We start from the raw sequence: 20168 nt of genomic DNA, 5'->3' as shown, positions 1-20168 counted from the left end.
TGGGAAAGAGCCTTCAGAATGGATAAACATTCTTGGATTGGGTGGCTCACTTTGATTTCCTATGACCCATTTATATAACAGTCTGCCTGACTGGTGTGATACACAATGGTCAGTGCAGTATATCCATCAAAGGCAATTCCCCAGCTCCTGGCTTCCCCCATCACCATTCTACCAGCAACATTTGCAATTTGGCTTCTAATCTTGTGAACAACACAGCCCGGACAAAAGATTCCCAAGGTAGACGTGTTCCATGAAATAGCCTTTTGTTTCTCAAGATGTCAGCCCTCCATTCATCTTTGAGCCAGGGCAGGCCATGGTCTCCAGATCTGTTCTAGTGTCACATTTAAGCCAAATCAGTGAAATACTGGCTCTTCTCCATTTCCTTCACAACAATTCAATGTTACGACCCTTTCATTTAGAGCCTCTGCGCTTGGTTTATGAAACAGCAAAGCCTCTTACTGAACTTTACCAAATAAAACAAAACTTCTGTATAGCTGATCAGTAAGAGGGTATTTTGACATGGAAAGCTGACAAAGCTGTCTAGATTTTAATAGCATTACACACACTTAAAACTCTTAGCACCACTGAATGGTTTTGTAAACCAGGCAAGTTCCATTGTTCCTGAAAAAGGTCAAGTTCTTATATAACTATTGTGGAATATAATGTTTTATACTGTTATTTATTATACACACAGGAGACTAAGGAGACAAGCACTCAAAAATATGGACACCATCTACCTTGACAGAGAGGCAGAGCCATAACTCACTGCCCCAGTGCCCAGGGCAGTGACATCATGACATCACATGACATTGTGATGTCACTTCCAAGTTCTCTGTGGAGAAAAGGGCGCTGGCAACGGTGTGCCTCCATTCCTTCTCCTGTGGAGGCTCCCCTAGTGCCTCCTCTGTAACTAGGGTTGAGACTGAGGACAGTCTTGTGCCCCCCTTGGCATAGAGCCCGGGGCAGGTGCCCTTCAGGCCCCACCCTAGTTACGCCTCTGCAGAGGGGTGGGTTAGACCCAGCTCTATGCATTCTTACTAGGGATTAAGCCCTAATGAACTGAGAGCAGTTTAGTTTTGAGTGAACATACATCAAACTGGGAGGCAGAAATAATAGCTTTCAGTAAAAGTTTACAACTAGCAGTTGACAGACATCAAATATTTTTCTTAATCTCATGGCCCATTTTCTCATGCAACTATTAAGGACCTTCTACAAAGTTCAGCTCCAGTTTTTAATGTTCTGCTTGAACTTCAGAAGAGCCGTGCTGGATCATCTAGTTCGGCTACCCCACAGAGGCCAAACAAATGTCTACCAACACGTGTAGGATTTTGGCAGCACTGTTGATGCTGCTATTGCCCTCTTTCAGATCTTGTTCTGCCCCCATCTCCTCCCTGTTCCTCCGCCTTCCCACCCCCAGGCTCATTTACCAGCACTAGGGACCGTTTGTCATCACTCACCGCTTGAGGCAATGGAGCTACTGCTCCTGACAGAATGTCACATTTTCAACTGCTTTAAAGTGCCTTATGCTGTTGGAACACTACTTCTAGGCTTTAGGATTGGGCTGCCAATGTGGTAACAGGGAAGAAACAGGTAGGTCCAATGTATCTAGTTATTAACTTGGGCTCTCATTATTTATCTTTTTACTTACAATTGGTTAAAAAGCAACAGAAACATTTATAACATCTAATTTCAATTAATAAAAATGTTATTTTGCTCACACATCTGTGTTCCTTCAAGGTTGCACTTCTGCTGCATTGCTAGATTTGCACTATCGTGCTGTATTTTATCAGTTAAATGCAGCACTTGCTTTCCTTGGTATACATATGGCCACTGCAGGAAGATTAATTGTCTTAGTTAATTGATGTGCTGTTGGTTTTAATACCTGAGGAAATGAAGGAATCTAATGGGGAAATCTAACAGGAAATTCAAAATAACCAAAATCTTTTTTGAAAAATACATACCAACAGGCTATTGGTACATTCACTGTAATCTTGAAGAAGAACAGAGATAGACCAGCTGTGATAACCTAGAAAAGTAACAAAAAAGTTGGTGGTTTGTTCACATCGACTTCTTATAAGTTCATGAGATTCTAAACATCATAATAGTTGTTGGGAAGGGGCAGTAAATAAAGATAAGGACAACTGAAATTTAGGACGCAATCCTAACCAACTTTCCAGCACTGACCTAGCTGTGCTAATGTGGCATGCACTGCATCCTGCAGTGGAGCGGCAGTCAAGGGGTTTCCTCAAGGTAAGGGCATGTTTGTTACCTTACCTCCAGGTCAGTGCTGGAAAGTTGGTTAGGATAGCGCCCTTAGGGCACAATCCTAACCTCTTATGTCAATGCTTTCCAGCACTGGCATAGTGATGCCAACGGGACATGTGCTGCATCCTGCAGTTGGGTGTCACTCACAGAGGCCTCCTCAAAGTAAGGGAATATTTGTTTCCTTACCTCGGAGCTTCATTGCCCTTATGTCAGTGCTGGAAAGCACTGACATAAGGGGTTAGGATTGCGCCCTTAGAGTTACAAGTTTAGGCTGATTTAACTGAATCAATTTAAGATCATGCAAAAACTCGTCTTGAGTATGTACCATGCAGGATACAAACATTCTTCTTTACTCATCCCTGTGTCAAACTTTGCTCTAGTTCTCTTTAAGGTGGGTAGATTCTTTGCCTGTTACAATGACACCACTGTGGTTTCCCTTGTTCCACAAGAACCTTGTGCAACTAAGGGTGCAATCTAGGAGTGCTCTTCAGCCAACACAAGTCCTTTGTGCCAGCCCAGGTGTGTAACAAACTTGCTGGAAGGTAGGTTTGCATCTCCTTGTGAGCTGGGTACGGTGGCATGAGGACCACTGTGCCAGCCTCCCTGCACCAGATTCAGACCAGCAGACGGTACATTTGTGCTGGCTGAAGGCAGCCTGCATGCCAAGGAGGGGGGAGTTGGAGAAGGTGGCAGGAGGGTGGAACAGTGATGATTTTGAGCAGGGGGGGAGGGCAGGCCAGTGGGCAGACCAGACCTGGGAGGGCGTGGGACCAGCCTCAACAACTTAAGCCAGATCCTAAATCCCCTCTCAGCCAACCCAGTATTACACTGGACTGCTTGGATTTGCATCAGCGAATTCACTGGCACAGATCAGAGTAGCCCCATAGGGGTGGCTGGCGCACAACATGGGATAAGGCAATAAATATCCCCTTACTCTGAGTTGCATCACAGCCACTTCCTAACCTGCGCTGAATACAGTGCAGGCCATTTGGCTTGCCTGTTCCAGCACAGGTTAGGATTGGGCTAATCAGCTGCAACCTTATGTACACTTTTCTGGGAGTGCAATGAGACTTACTTCTGAGTAGACATGCATAGCACTGTAAAACTGACAGTACTCAATTCACATAATTTATATAGTACATATTTTAAATGAGAAACTTCCACGATAGTGATGGGTATTAAACAAGGTTTCTTGGAAAACCATTTTGTTCTGATGTGTTACTGCAACACAAAATAAACAATGTCTATATTCAGAATCTCAAACTTTCACTTAAAAAAATTAAAAATGGTATTTTATTCCAACATGTAGTAGCTTTTGTTTGTTAAATTATCTGAAGAAGAAAAAAGTCTCCCTTACAGCCTGATCCTAAGCAGGCATTTACAACAGCAGTCTTGCTGTCCAAAATAGCCATATAGTGGAGCACACAGCACGCTGTTGCAGCCATATTTGAACCACTGCCACAAAAGGCAGCAGTGCTACAGTCTTGTCAGTAGACCAGTGACCAGCTACCTCCACCATTGATGGGTAAGCTGGGAACAGGAAAGGGGGTGGGTGAAATTAGGTGGGGATCGGGGCTCTGGGGGGCAGGCAGAAGACAGACAGCAGCGGCAATGGCTCTGCCAATATCCTTTGTTCTGTTTTGGCCCAGACACACCCTCTTGCACCTAATCAGACTTGAGCTAATTAAAGAGCTGGTGCACATCCAATTAGACTCATAGAAAACCATGCGGGAGCAGAGTAAGGTAAGTAATTGAAATGTTTACTTACCTCTCTGGCTCTGCATGGTCTCTGGCAGCCTACAGGATGCAGTGGAGCCCGTGCTGGCATCACTACACCCACCAGGCAACCTTAAGTAAGGATTGGGATGCTATTATTTTCAAAAAGGTGTCTTCACTGAGCTTTTACAGTATGCTTTTAAGCTTAATGGATGAATCTGCTGAAGAAAGGACTGTTTGGAGGGTTTAAATGGTTGCTAGCCCTGTTAGAAAGAAATCTATACTGCGATACAAACTGAAGAAGTCAGTCAAGACATCCTTGAATTGTTCTTGTAAAGACAGTATCAAGGTCTGCGCCACTTGCGACAATTACTGTGCACAATCTAACATGCCTGGCCATTCTTTCCTGCCTTGGAGGTAGCAACCAGGCTAGGTTACTGATTGTAAAATGATTGCAGATGGCCAAAATAGATGTTATGGCAGACCTATTTATGAGTTCATAAGAGGTATTGTACCAAAGAGAGAGGAGGACACAAAGCACGGCAGAGGCAGGCAGGTGGAAGTACTGAAGCCTTCCACCATCTACACCTCTCCCATCTTGCACCTCTAGCCATTTATTTCCAGTAGTTTTTCTGGTAGGGCTTAAACACTAGAAGGAAACATAATTGAAAGAAAATATAACTGAGAAGAGGTGTGGAAGGAAAACAGCACATGAGAATGAATCAGCACCCAGTGGTGTTCCCAGAGGGGAGCACAGCACTAAGTTTTGCAGGCACCTCAATGCCCCATGTAAGTTGCCCCTGCCGCTCACCATCAGGGTGGTGAGAGCAATGAGGATGCATCTCTTCCGTGTTGTTCTCGCTGCCTGGAACAACTCCGAAGGCTTACGTGGCGCAATGAGGCACCCTGCAAAACTTAGCACTGTGTCCTCCTCTGGTGACACCACTGTCAGCATCCTCCTCTCACCTGCTAACGCCACTCCCCTAATTTATAGGAAAGTGGCAGCAGAATCCATGAGTCATTCCTTTGTCACTTCAAGTCTCACCCCAAGTAGCATACTTTTTTTGCAATAAGGGTACATATTGTTTTCTTGCATAAATCTCATTCAGTTAAATGGGTCTTGCACATGAACACTTGTTGTGCAGAGATCTTATTTTTCCATCAAATTTTTTTCATTAAAAAAAATGGGGATGCTCACAATTCTTAAAAATAGCCTGATCACCAGATCAAGTTTTCAATCACCCGAAGTAGCCGGGACAGAGTGATTAGGTCATTGTACATCCTGCATCTTGGCAATAAATAATCAAACAGCCCAGGAATGCAGCTGTAAGGTGAATTAGTTTGAATAAATGCCACTCAACATTGTTATGTAAGCCAGAACTTACATAAGGAGTAGTCTGCACTTTCAAATAGGCATAAAATATAACTGAGACCACATGCATATTGAAAAAGATCAAAGCAAAAATAAATCCTGCACGCCAGTTTGTGTGTTTATTTTTAAAAATGCATAAAATGGAAATAAAACCTGAGCGTTCAGCTGTGCAATTTGCTTAAAGATAAGCCAAAAACGCATTGTTCCATGATGGCTAAACCTTTTTTTTCCACTTTCTAAATTTAAACAAAAATGGTTGGATTGTTTCTCCTCTAAGCATGGTTTTGTTTTTAATTAATACAATAGATGCATTTAATATCCTTTGGGGCCCTTGATAAAAGAGATAACCTAAGATTTTTGTGGCAATGTGGAAGGATAGAAAAAAAGAGTCTGACGGACTTGGGAAGCCTGCTGTAGCATGAATTCTCTGCAGGATGTTTGATTGGCAAGTCGCCCTCTCTTAATCTCAGTTCCTCAAGCATACACGGTTGTTGCAAAGAGAAACAGGATTAAGAGCACAATCCTATCCATGCCTTCGTTCGCTGAAAGAGTGTGCTTTGGATGCACTGGTGGGGGGGGGGAACCATCTGGCCTGGGAGAGAGAAGCAACATTTTTCCTTTCTTACCTCTCCATAGGCTAGTTGCCCACAAATGAGTCTCCTCAGACTTACGCCAGCTATTTTGCTGGGATAGGTCTGAGGCGAGGCAGGGCCATGTTAGGCTGAAAAAAATACAGATCGCATCCTGACACACCCTGCTGCCCCCCTCCAGTGTCCAAACAGAGCCTCCTCTGAACAACCCACAACCCATTCCTGCCACCACTTTACCTGCTTTGATGCAGGCTGGGTCCGTGTGTGGCAGGCACAATGGAGCCTCCAGCCATTTCTGCCAGCAGCTCCCACACACTCAGCGGCAGTACGACAGCTGTGCTACCATTGAAGGATTTACAGCACGGGGTTGGACAATCCACTGCCATAGGCCCTCTGTGGGACTGGATCATAAGGCTGTAGTCTCACTCTACATACACACTCTCTTCAGAGGAAAGCCCATTGAAATCATTAGGACTGACTTCTGAGTAATCCTGTATACGGGATTGTGTTGTACGACTATAAAGCATCATATATACACAAAGCAGTGACATAACAATTAATGTAGTAATAGGAAGGCTCCATTTGTTATGGTCTGGCCAACCAAGATATTTTCCTAAATCAAAAAAGGAGCTCACTTATTTCCAGGCTCAATCACAAGCACTTTCTGCCACACTCCTAATGATGTCACAGGAATGCAAGAGAGCCTGAATTCTCCCCCCTGCTTCCCCTCCCCAAGCCCTCCAATTTCCTTATCTGGCTGCTATGGTTTCAGAGGCAGCAGGTACAGCCTATCATTCCATCTACATTTCTCAGGGTTCCTGGAGCTGCAGTGAACCAGATGCCAAGCCTTCCCCACATATCATCCATGAACATATGTCTATTTGTTTTTCAGGGTGCTGAATGGCTGGCAAATAATAGATAGGAACAAATATTCCTCATATTCTGGGATGCTGACAGAATATGCATCTAATGCTCATGGAAGATGCCTCCAAGAATTCCCCCCTCCCGCCTCCTGCAAGACCTCCCGGTCCCAGAAGGTGGATGCAGGGAGAGGGGGCAAGGAGGCTCATTCAGGACCAGCTTTGCAAAGAAATGGGTTGAGGACCAACTTAACAGGAGGTACGCAAATACCTAAATGCATCACAGGGTAACACCAAAAGCAAAGTGGGGTGGGAGAGGAGGTCCAGACATGTAGCTTGCCTTGCCCTTTACAGCTGAACCAACTGCTGAATAATAAACTGGACATTTAAGCAAAGCTGCAATCCTAAACATGCTTACTTGAAAGTTAACTAATAAACAGCAATTACTACAGAGAAAATATGGCTAGGAAGTTAATGTATTGTCATTTCTCTTGGGCAGACCAATCCTAACTTGCACTGGAAACAGGCAGGCTAGAGTGCCTGTGTTGTATCCAGCGCAAGTTTGGGGCCAAAAGCAGTGCAGCTCGAGGAAAGGGGAATCTCTTCCCCTTACCCTGTGTCGTGCCTCAGCGGCCCCAATGGGTCTACTTGGATCTGAGCCACCTCCAGAGATGGTGCAGATCCGAATAAATGAAGCAGCCAGGGTCAGGATCCAGCATAACCACCATGTCCTGGCCCCGCCTCCCACTCCCTGCCCACCCCCAGGAACGGCTGCCACCCACCCTCTCTCCCCCTCTCTAGAATGCCTCCCTCCTGCCTCTTCCCTGCCCTCCCCATGTTCCCCCCCCCGACACCTGCACTAGCCAAACTCAGTTGCTGTAACTCACCCATCCTCTAGGGCCCTTGGCGGCATGGGGAGGCAGGAGTGTGTCCATGCACTGGCCCAACTTCCCCTTTGGATTGCGTCCTTAGAGACCTAACACAAACCTAACACATGGGACAAAGCTTGCTCCTCCAAGCTTTGCACTTTTTCCTTCTGTACTTCCCCTTGATGTTGTTGTTGTCTAACAACAGTTGTCTAACAACTGTTGTTAGATTTTTGCACAGTCAGTAGGTGTTATTGACTGATTTGTTTTACCCAGAGACTGTGCACCCAATCCTGTGGTCCGCGGTGCAAACCACAGTCGCAAATGTGCCATAAGGCACGTTTGCGGGGCTTACTGCCGGGCTCCCACCAGAGCTGGCTCAGCTCCAGCTGGCGCTGAGCCACTGCCCAGCGGGCACTCGCGTTCCGCGGCTCGGCAGTGCCTGCGACCGCTGGGCTGCGGAACAGGGAATAGGGGCGTGGTCGAGGGCGTGGGGGAGGTGTTCCAGGGAGGGGGAGGCATGGTCAGGGGGTGGGGGGAGGCGGGTCCGTGGAGCCGAGCTCTGCAGGATCCTAGGCACTCGTGGAGGGCTGTGCACCCTACACGAGTGACCAAACAGTCGCTGCTAAAGTGAGTAGCCCCATTGTGGGGCTGCTTCCCTTACCCGGGGGAAGGGGACGAACGCGGGAGCCGGCGGGATTCTAGATTCGGCGGGAGCCCGCCAGGGAGCCACCAGATCCCGCAGCTCCGGGCAACTCAGGATTGGGCTGTGAGTCCTTCCCAAGGACCTGGGATGCCTGGTTTTATCCTGTTTTGGTTACAAATACCATTGCAAAATGTAAGCTGTTCCCAGTAACACTGCTTTTTGCAGCGGATTAATGGTAATTTCTGTGGCCCTGAAGCTGTTCAGGTGCTCTTCAAGGTGTTTTGAAATAGCACTGAGGGTGCCAATAACCACTGGGATCACTTTGGTCTTCTTCTGCCACAACTTTTCAATTTCCATTTGCAAATCTTTGTATTTTGTTTTTTCCAGTTCTTTTTTCTGCTAACACCTGGTATTGTTATATCGATGATTTTGACTTGTTTTTCTCTCTTCTCGACTACAGTTACGTCTGGTGCATTGTGCGATCGATGTCTGTCTGTAGTTGAAAATCCCATAATATTTTGGCATCTTCATTTTCAATGACTTTTTCCATTTTGTGGTCCCGTCAGTTTCTGGCTGCAGGTAGCTTGTATTTTTTACAGCTGTTCCAGTATATTATTGTTGCTACCTTGTCATGCCTTTGTTTGTAGTTGGTCTGTGCAATCTTTCCAGCAACAAATTAGATGGTCCACCGTTTCATCTGTTTCTTTGCAGATATGCCACTTTGTTTATTATTTTTATTATTGCCACTGCTGAAGTGCTTCTTGAGAACCTGGAGGAGGAAAGTGTTATGTAAATGCATCTCCATACAATGAAAATGGTCCAGTGCAACTCCATGTCTAGCAAGAGAGTCAGGAAGATTGGTTCATGTCGTGGTTCCTGAAGGTGTGATGACATGGGGATCCCTCTGCTAAGATGCACTGATTCAGTAGGATCAACGGAATAACCAAAGCTAAACGGGTTATCTAATTTAATGCCATAGTGCTTCATTCCAGACAATTCCCAAGGAACTCTTCTCCCATGCTAACTTGCTTTCAGTTTTGAAAAGATGATGTCATGGAACTTAAACAACTTATGTAATGAAACACTTTCTTTAAATAATCTTGTATTATGTGTGGTGGCCTAGAGGAAAATATGTGGGAGGGAGAGAGAGTTTGGTGTGTAGAAAAGGGCAGACTGCCATTTTTGACATGCTGTCACCATTTCAGGCATCTGGCTTTGTAATGTAGATGGAAATGAAAGCTGAATAAAAACATGATTAGAAAAAACTATACAGATATGTAAATGCAATTTACATATTTTTCCTTGTTATATTAGGCTGTCTATTCCATCTTGGAATATGAAATACATCTTGTTTGTATATGAATGTACTGCATCACAAATACAATGACATCATTTTTCTTCGTTCTTTAAGCGTGTAAGTCATCCAGGTGACAGCCCACTTATTAACCAGGCAACTGGAAGGCACACAAAAATAGCTCTGTCTCAACCATCTTACAAGCCCACAATGTGAAACAAGGCTCTAAATTTACTGCCAAAGAAAATGAATTTATCCTGTGTTTTAATCTGCTTACTTCTTGAACTGCTAAAGAAGCTATTTATGTGAAACATGCATTTCACACAATGCAGCTGTTTTTAAACCAATCTTTTTGAACTGTGGAATTCACTGGAGAAGTCATTTCCACGGGAAGCAGTGGCACAAGACAGTGTGTGCAATTCCAGAATTTCCTCAGAAGCAGCTTCTCATGGATCAGAAAATCTTTCCCGTCAATGGAAGTTTTCAGCAAAGGAAGACCCAGTCAGAGAAAGGGAATCTCTGGATCTAACACAAGATATATGCTATATATCTTGCTATACCACATATATAAATATTCATATTAAAGTTACCTTAATATTATGGTTGTTTGTTAATGAAACAATAAACTGAACTTGACCTTTGAGTTCGCCTTATTTCTTGCTCAAAAATAATCTTCATAGTTCCCAGCAATTAACTTTTGGCCTAACTTTAAAAACATCCACTCCTCCTCTGGTTCCCCCACTCCTGCTGGTGACTCAGATGTATATTTCTCCTCCTTCCAATCCCCAGCCCACACGATGGCTGGGGAGAAACGAGAGGGCAGCTGCCATCTACAGCAGCCAAGAAGCCAACTATTGTTGCCAGTGATAACTAAGAGAAAAATGAGGCAGAAAACTGTGTGGTGGGAGAAAGTCTGGTAAGGCCTCTTGGTTGCAGCGTGCACCGCAATAAGAAGACAAAAGTCAGACTAACCACACTACAGTTCTTCTTAGCAGTGGATGTAGGGCATCTTTCCATGGGTTGTTCTCTCGGACAGAGAGTGATGCGATTTTTAATCTTCTCTGCACCCATCGAGTGGCCCAGTTCTCATCTTGTTGAGCAAAGGCAGGAGTCCCAGGTAAACAGCTGCTGAGAAGTGCGCTTGTGGAAGCAAGGGCTTAAAAATAGTCTGGCAGGAATAGAAATAGATCAGTGTTTCTCAACGTCCATCCCCTGCTGTACTATGTCACTTGGTCCACCTATTCGAAGTGCCTGGTTATGATGTCATTGCCAGTTACTTCCTGGTTGGGGGGCCAGATGCAATGCAACAAACACCAGAAGGAGGCTCAGGATGGATGGGAGGGCTTTTTCAAGCATGTGAAAAGCATACTTTGTAGCTCTGCCCACCAAGCCAAGCCTCCTACCACTTTTTGTGATGTCACCTCACTGGTCTCACTGCCACGTGGTAGGGGTCCCATGGGTACGACTAGACATTACCTCAAGTACCACTGGTTGAGAAACACTGAAATAGATAAATAGTGTTAGTGTATGAATAGTAAGGAAGATAAAGTAGAGAGTGGATTTCATCCTGTCTTCTTGAATGTCTAGTTAGTGGATGGATTACAGATGTCCACGTGCTCCTCCGCTCGTAAGAGAAGGGATGGTGAGCTAGGATATCCTACATTCACTGCTAACAAGGCACATATTGTGGTAAGTCCAAACTTACTTCACTAGCAGAGGAAAGTATGCTTGCACACAATGTTCAGAAGCAGTAAGGCCTTCAGGGTGGTCTGTTCTAGTGAGTTCACTACGAGTTCCCGCTTCCTGTAGGACCAGGGGTCTGAAAGCTGCATTCCCTGAGCAGAGGCAAATGCTGAACAAAGAATAAATTTCTCCCTGTAATCGCAATTCCTAGTATTTGCACTAGACGCCTTCCTCCAACCCATGAACACAGTGGTACCGAAACTTACTGGGATCACAGCACCCCTGCAGACTCTTCTTTCCAGCTGAGCTGGGTACCGCTATCTTGTATCTTGTGAAATCTCACAAGATCCAAGACGGCAGAGCATGGGAGAAAAGGTAAGAGGGGCTGTTGTGGACATCCCACAGCACCCCTGTGAGTGCGCTGCAACACCCTAAGGCAGTGGTTCTCAAACTTTTAGCACCGGGACCCACTTTTTAGAATGAGAATCTATCAGAACCCGCCGGAAGTAATGTCATGACTGGAAGTGACATCATCAAGCAGGAACATTTTTAACAATTCTAGGCTGCAATACTACCCACACTTACCCAGGAGTAAGTCCCATCTACTATCATTGTTAAAAGCATATACATAGTTGCCTGTTAAAAATACAGATTCTGTCATATTTTCCCCAATGCTGTCACATACCATGGGAGCAACAAGTCTAATATATTAAAAATAAAACACTGAAATGAATGGGGACTCACCTGAAATTGGCTCATGACCCACCTAGTGGGTCCTGACCCACAGTTTGAGAAACACTGCCCTAAGGCATTGTGATGTACACAGGGGTCAGGAACCCCAGCCTTAACAGAAGATAAGGAAGACTGAACATGGAGCCCCACGCCTGTACTCAACTAGGGGGCAACTACTTTGGTACCCACTGTAAACTCCGTTTAGGACTCCTCTGACATCACTCATGAAAATCTTTCTAGCATGTGCATCTTGCCAAAGTGAACAACAGGAAACTGTGATTGAAAATCTGACAGAACATGTACAAGACCAATGAAACACCAACATGTCCCTCACAACCACCAGCAGCTGTAAATGGGAAATGGTTCTCATACTTCAGCTATGTTGTAATCTGTAGGGAGGGCAATGGCATTAAAAACAGACCAAGAAGCTAAAAATGCTTTAACTTTAATTTGTCAAAAATAGCACGTTTCCTTTGGTGTCCCTTGTAAAAATATGCTGATACATTTGGAGATATCTATCTATGCTCATTTTCCATTTCCAGCGCCGTTTCCCAACGCATGACTCCTGTGGGACAGCAGTCAAAGCCAAACAATTCCCAGACCAAATAATAAACTGCTTTGCTGACTCAATCCCCCAAGAATAACACCTCCAAAGTCTTGACTCTGCCATTATTTAGAGTGTTGCTTCTGCTCCTTTTCAGATGATGTCACGAAAAAGGAATTGACATTATTTTTACTATATTAGAAAGGAATGAAAGGGAACAAATGGGATTGTTTGACATTTTAATTTTCCATGAAAAGATAAAATGGTGGAAAGCTTTTCAGGAAGCGAATTCATGGAGTCAAAAGCACAAAAGTAAGTCACTTTATTAAAATCTTGCTAAAAAAATTCTACTGCTGCTTAGCATTTCCATAGTGCTTAGTACAACAATCCTGTAAGGTGGACAAGTATTATTATCCCCAAGAACCCATGTTTTTGCTTGTCCCCTCACCATGGCAAACCTGAAAGATGCGCAGCAGACCCACCTCTCCTCCCCACCACAGAACTGCAGAAATAGGGGAACAGTTGCACAGCAATCTCCATCCCTTCTCCAGCTCCAAAAGTTGAGAGGAAGCCCATGAGCACTTCGGTTTCTCAAGGTGAAACAAGCAGACCTCACAGCTCCCTTTGCTGTTCTGAAGCAGGAAAGGAGGCACGAGAAGCTGAATGGCTACACCTTATGTGTGGTGCTCTGAACTGCTATGGCCAAGCAAGCCCCGGTGTCCAGTGTTCCCTCTAAGCTGCGTGGTCAAATTGGAACTCTGTACAGCTTCCGTCACAGCACTGTAGAGCTTGGCAATGACTTCTGAGCACTCTAGCGCTGCCCCTGCACAGCTCTGTGAGGGCTCCATGCACCCCCTGTAAGAGTTACAGATAACACTGCCCCTGTTCAAGGGTAGGAAAGGGGAACACAGGTGGTAGTCTTGGTTTGGCCACAGCACTCTTGAACAGCACAACCCAACAATGGCCAAACAAGCTTCGCTCATGCTTCCTGTTGCTGCTTTTGAGCAAGAATAGGAATTACAGGGGGAAGCCTGCTTACACAAGAACATAAGAAGAGTCCCACTGGATCAGGCCACAGTCCCATTTAGTCCAACTTCCTGTATCTCACAGTGGCCCACCAAATGCCTCAGGGAGCACACAAGGCAACAAGAGACCTGCATTCTGAGGCTCTCCCTTGCATCTGGTATTCTGACATAGCCCATTTCTAAAATCAGGTGGTTGCACATACACATCATGGCTTGCAACCGTAATGGATTTTTCCTCCAGAAACTTGTCCAACAAGGCATCTAGGCCAGATGCCATCACCACATCCTGTGGCAAGGAGTTCCACAGACCAACCACATGCTGGGTAAAGAAATATTTTCTTTTGTCTGTCCCAACACTCAATTTTAGTGGCTGTCCCCTGGTTCTGTGTTGTGTGAGATTGTAAAGAGCATCTTTCTACCCACTCTATCCTTCCCGTGCATAATTGTGTATGTTTCAGTCATTCTTCAGTTCCTTAATAACTCTTGGGTGGATGCCATCTGAAACATCTTCTCTTTTAACATCTTTTAAGAGAAGATGAAATGGTCCAATGGAAAGGCAGAAGCTAATACGGATGGTTCCAGTGGCATCGCAGGAGTTGCCAGAACGTGACTGTGTTCAGCCATGAACTGCCTCAGGGACTCCGGCTCCGGATTCTCTGGTCCAGATCTGGTCCACCACACTGGGAAGATGGCCCAGCAAATGTGTGGGGCCAGATACAATTTGAGATAGATCCATTTTTGTCAAGGGAGCTATCAAATCCTGAGCTATACCAGACGAACACGAATGTAGAAGTCCTTCACCACAAACAGGTCTGGGGACAATCCCCAAAACCACCTCCACCAACTCTGTAGGGAAACTGTTACAAGATCATAGCGGTTCATCAAGAGAATACCTAATCTCACATACCTAAACCCAGCACCAAAACATGCACTCAAAATTAGGAGATTAGTATATAGGGTACTTGGAAAGAGGGATGAACTCATGAAAGACCATACTGACCCCTCTTCCCAGTCCACCAAATCTGTATTTTCTGCTGTACCAGGAATCCGAATAGATGTCACCAGGACAAAGTAAACATCCCTTTTCATCCACTTAGGTCTAGTAATGCATGATACATCATCCCAGATTAGCTATTTTTCTGATTAGACAACCTGGCACTAACCAGCAGTACCATAAAACCTAATGAGCATCCTTGAATGCAATTGCACTGAAAGACAGAAAACTAGCGCTCATTTTCATATAAAATTTGGGAACACAAAAAAACTAGCAAAAACATGGTTTGTGAAAGATATACTAGTCTACTGCATTGCATACAAGAAGGAAAACTATACTTTGGAGAACATTTAATGTGGCTTGCATATTTTTGAACCCTTCTAAATTAGCACATACATTTGTGCCTAGTCTTTGTAACATCTGGAATCTGTACTTGCAAGTTAGCAATGGAAAGTATTTCCAGGCCAATACTCATTATTCTTTTCCTTCGGTCACTATTATATTTATGAATCATTCTTCAACGTAAATTATTAATGAGACAGACTAAGGGCGCAATCCTAATCCCTTACGTCAGTGTTTTCCAGCACTGGCAAAGTGGTGCCAATGGGACGTGTGCTGCATCCTTCTGTTGGGTGTCACTCACAGAGGCCTCCTCAAAGTAAGGGAATGTTTGTTCCCTTACCTCAGAGCTGCATTGCCTTTAAGTCAGTGCTGGAAAGACCTAACATAAGGGGTTAGGATTGCGCCCTAAATTTTTTTAAAAATGGAAAAGCCAAAGTGTGTGGGAGGGGGGAGGAATCTATTATGCAGAGGATAATTCTCAGTGAGGAAGTTAGAGTCCATAGATCCTGAAAAATCACTCCTAGTCTTGTTTCAGGAAACAGACATGACCAGCATAAGCTACCCGAGAGGAAGATATTTCACAAGAAGCTACCATACAAAGTTATGGTGTGCTAATTTAAATTGATGTGGTTACACTTGACTGGGTATATTAAGGAGCACTTTTACTGCCCTATTGTATTTATCGAAAAAAATGTTTGATCAGCAGCACTTTGCTGTTGTTTTTAGATTGTTATAAATCATCTTGGGCATTTTATAATGGGAAGTTGGTTAAGCATATTTATAATAAATAATATTTACATGTGCTAATTGTATTCCCCTATATTATCCTGTTTTGTTGTTGCCTATTTTATGTTAAGAGCAACTTAGGGCACAATCCCATAATGCACTTGGGCCGACGCAAGTCCCTTGCACCCGCCCTGGAATGTCACAAAAGTGCCATAAAGCACTTCTGCGCCACTCTTCTGGGAGGTAGACCAGTGCTGGCCTTCCAACACCACCACGGGCCCAGGAGAGAGGGTGGGTTGCGTCAGTCAAGCTTGGCTGCCACAGGGGTCTAGGGCAGTGGTATTCAAACTGGGGCGTCGCGACACCCCAGCCTGAGGGTCCCTTTCCCCTTAAGGGGCGGGGGCAGCCAGGAGGCAGGGAGGAGGCAGCAGCGCAATCCCCAGGATCACACCGCTCAGGGGGGCTGCAGGGGCTTGGTGTACTTGCCCAAGCCCCCTGCAGCCCCCAAAGCGGAGCACAATCGCCCCACTCTCACTTTCCCTGGCACTCACGCCCGGCTCCCCGCATACAGGGATGGCTGCTGCAGGGACTGGAGGGCGCACCCCAGTTCCTGCAGCCCGGTCAAAAGGGGAAGTGGGGCGACCGCGCACTGCTTCCGGTTTAGCAGAGCGGGGCGCAATCGTTTCGCTGTCACCTTCCCTGACCTGGGGAGCCCTGCCGAAGGTCGCGCAGAGTTCCCTGCACCCCCGGGGGGCTGCAGGGGGCTTGGGCAAGTGCACCAAGCCCCTGCAGCCCCCCTGAACGGCGCGATCCTGGGGATCATGCTGCTGCCTCCCCCCGCCCCTGCGAAGACTTACTGCGGGATTCAAACTCCCTCAAAACTTGTCCCTCAAAACGGCCACGGTGCCAGAAGATTGGAGGATAGCAAATGTCACGCCTATTTTTAAAAAGGGAAAGAGGGGGGACCCGGGAAACTATAGGCCGGTCAGCCTAACATCCATACCAGGTAAGATGGTGGAATGCCTCATCAAAGATAGGATCTCAAAACACATAGATGAATAGGCCTTGCTGAGGGAGAATCAGCATGGCTTCTATAAGGGTAAATCTTGCCTCACGAACCTTATAGAATTCTTTGAAAAGGTCAACAGGCATGTGGATGCGGGAGAACCCATGGACATTATATATCTGGACTTTCAGAAGGCGTTTGACACGGTCCCTCACCAAAGGCTACTGAAAAAACTCCACAATCAGGGAGTTAGAGGACAGGTCCTCTCGTGGATTGAGAACTGGTTGGAGGCCAGGAAGCAGAGAGTGGGTGTCAATGGGCAATTTTCACAATGGAGAGAGGTGAAAAGCGGTGTGCCCCAAGGATCTGTCCTGGGACCGGTGCTTTTCAACCTCTTCATAAATGACCTGGAGACAGGGTTGAGCAGTGAAGTGGCTAAGTTTGCAGACGACACCAAACTTTTCCATGTGGTAAAGACCAGAAGTGATTGTGAGGAGCTCCAGAAGGATCTCTCCAGACTGGCAGAATGGGCAGCAAAATGGCAGATGCGCTTCAATGTCAGTAAGTGTAAAGTCATGCACATTGGGGCAAAAAATCAAAACTTTAGATATAGGCTGATGGGTTCTGAGCTGTCTGTGACAGATCAGGAGAGAGATCTTGGGGTGGTGGTGGACAGGTCGATGAAAGTGTCGACCCAATGTGCAGCGGCAGTGAAGAAGGCCAATTCTATGCCTGGGATCATTAGGAAGGGTGTTGAGAACAAAACGGTTAGTATTATAATGCCATTGTACAAATCGATGGTAAGGCCACACCTGGAGTATTGTGTCCAGTTCTGGTCGCCGCATCTCAAAAAAGACATAGTGGAAATGGAAAAGGTGCAAAAGAGAGCGACTATGATGATTACGGGGCTGGGGCACCTTCCTTATGAGGAAAGGCTACGGCGTTTGGGCCTCTTCAGCCTAGAAAAGAGACGCTTGAGGGGGGACATGATTGAGACATACAAAATTATGCAGGGAATGGACAGAGTGGATAGGGAGATGCTCTTTACACTCTCACATAATACCAGAACCAGGGGACATCCACTAAAATTGAGTGTTGGGCGGGTTAGGACAGACAAAAGAAAATATTTCTTTACTCAGCGCGTGGTCGGTCTGTGGAACTCCTTGCCACAGGATGTGGTGCTGGCGTCTAGCCTAGACGCCTTTAAAAGGGGATTCGACGAGTTTCTGGAGGAAAAATCCATTATGGGGTACAAGCCATGATGTGTATGCGCAACCTCCTGATTTTAGAAATGGGTTAAGTCAGAATGCCAGATGTAGGGGAGGGCACCAGGATGAGGTCTCTTGTTATCTGGTGTGTTCCCTGGGGCATTTGGTGGGCCTCTGTGAGATACAGGAAGCTGGACTAGATGGGCCTATGGCCTGATCCAGTGGGGCTGTTCTTATGTTCTAAACTCCCTGCGAATTTGAAAACAGCAGGTCTAGGGGGAAATCGGGAGGGTAGGAAGAGTGTGGGAGGCGTTCTGGGTTAAGGGGGTGGGTGACAGGCGGGAGTGGGCAGGAGGGTGGGGAGCAGAAGGTGGGGCCAGGACCTGGGTTATGCCAGATTCTGACCCCATTCCCGGGCGGCCAGGGCAGTACCAGGCTGCTCAAATTTGTGCCACCTCATCAGGTGGTGCAGATCTGAGTAGACCCACTGGGGTTGCTGCAGCGTGACACGGGGTAAGGGGAAACGTTTCCCCTTGCCTTGGGCTGCGCCGCCTTTGGCTCCAAACTTGCGCTAGATACAGTGCAGATACTGGCCTGACTATTTCTAGCGCAAATTCGGGTTGAGCTCTTACTGTCCTAACATCCGTGTGGCTTCCGAAGTAATCTATTTAGGCACAGTGTGCACCCAATTCACCCAAAACAACATGAAAATATTGTCCATTCTCAAAAGATTTCAGGCCCAATCCTGAACAGTGTGCACTGGCTCACCATCAGTGTGCACTGTCACAAACGTGCCATAAGGCACATTTGCAAGCCCTTACCATGGGCCCAAAGCTGAAGTTAGCCTGGCACGAGCCCACACTGGGCCACCTCTGGCGCTGGGCCCGTGTTCCGCTGTCCGGCAGTTACCCGGACCGCCTGGCAGTGGAGAGGTGAATCAGGGTGTGGGGGGATGTGGGGAGTAGACATTATGGGGCGGGGGAGGTAGAGGAGAGCAAAGGGTGGGGAGGAGGCATGGCAGGGGAAGGGAGTGGGGTGGGAGGGACCGGTAGAACCAAGCTCCACCGTATCCTGAGCCCTGTGTTGGACTGCATGGTCCGACACAGGGCTCTCCAATTCTGCGGCAGCTCCAGAGCTGCCGCAGAATCAAGTAGCCCCATTGCGGGGCTGATTCCCTTACCCAGGGGAAGGGACAAAAAAGTTCCCTGAGGTGCCAGCGGCAGCTGCCTGTTTGCACGCTGAATACCGCGGCGGCCATTTTGGCACAACATCAGTCCCATGTGCCAGACAGCTGTGGACTAGACTGTTAATCTTGCTCAGACTATTTTAACTAAGATCTCTTAGAATAACTTCTATTGATATTGTATTTTTAAGTATCCAAGGGCACATAATGCCACTTCTTTTGTAAGTTTAATGATTACATTATACATCAAGGTGTTGTTATGGAGACTGTTATGAAGACTTCACAGCAGTTCCTGTATCATAATTAGTGCTGGATGCTACAAAACTATTATCAAGCTGTCTCTATGGAAACTATCAGAAAGCCTACACTTAAAGCTGCATTAAGTCACCTGCATCAATCTTTTTTTCCCCATCATCTTCAGATACTGAAATAGCACACAAGATGCATTGTTAATTTTCTGATTAAGTCCACTAGGAGAAATTATCATTGATGCATATATATTGAATTAAAGACAATGAATTAGAATACCATAAACTAATTTAACACAAGTGGGGTCCAACCCTATCCCTTGTGAATCCACAACATGCAGCGTCACCAGGAGATGCTGCATGGTATGGTGGAGAAGACCACCAGATGACATGAAAAAGTAAAAATGATTTTTACATCAATGGGTCAGATCTATGCCAGCTGGTATAAGTTTTCAGAGGCTTCTGGGGGTGGGTCCAGGCTTGGAATGAGGGATAGGATCTGGTGCATACTGCTGCCTCCAAAATCCACCATCTCCTGCCCTCCCCACTCCACCCCAAAATGCAAATAAACGGCTCTCTCCACCACCTTGCCTGCTTCTGCTGCTGTGTGCACATGGCCTCAGCACACAACAGTGGCACGCTGTACAGCAGCAGACTAGTAGTTCCAACGCCATAGGTGCCCTGTTGGATTGGGCCATAAGATTTTTAATGGCACATATTTTGTAGCATAAGAAACCAAAGCAAGGAAGTTTGACCCAATACGGTTTTCATGAGGGCTAAGAAATCCTAAATCTCCAGACCTATGTTGGGAGGGGTAGAAGTGATGATCTACAAGTATCATTTCCACTCACATGGTTCAACAGGGGAA

The 20168-nt window shown here is 46.1% G+C and overlaps 1 protein-coding gene across 2 annotated transcripts in view; it reads right to left on the bottom strand.

Annotated features, from left to right (window-relative positions):
- TMEM241 (transmembrane protein 241) overlaps window positions 1-20168 on the bottom strand; it is a 64912-nt gene that overhangs the window by 5269 nt on the left and 39475 nt on the right. For both annotated transcript variants that reach the window (XM_066624787.1, XM_066624788.1), the window contains one exon: window positions 1962-2026. In XM_066624787.1, coding sequence (XP_066480884.1) covers window positions 1962-2026 — 65 coding nt within the window. The remainder of the gene's footprint in view (window positions 1-1961; window positions 2027-20168) is intronic.

This window comes from Tiliqua scincoides, chromosome 4, assembly GCF_035046505.1.
Source record: "Tiliqua scincoides isolate rTilSci1 chromosome 4, rTilSci1.hap2, whole genome shotgun sequence".
NCBI lineage: Eukaryota > Metazoa > Chordata > Lepidosauria > Squamata > Scincidae > Tiliqua > Tiliqua scincoides.
Note: the sequence above shows the minus strand (reverse complement) of the source record. Positions and strands in the feature narration are given on the sequence as shown.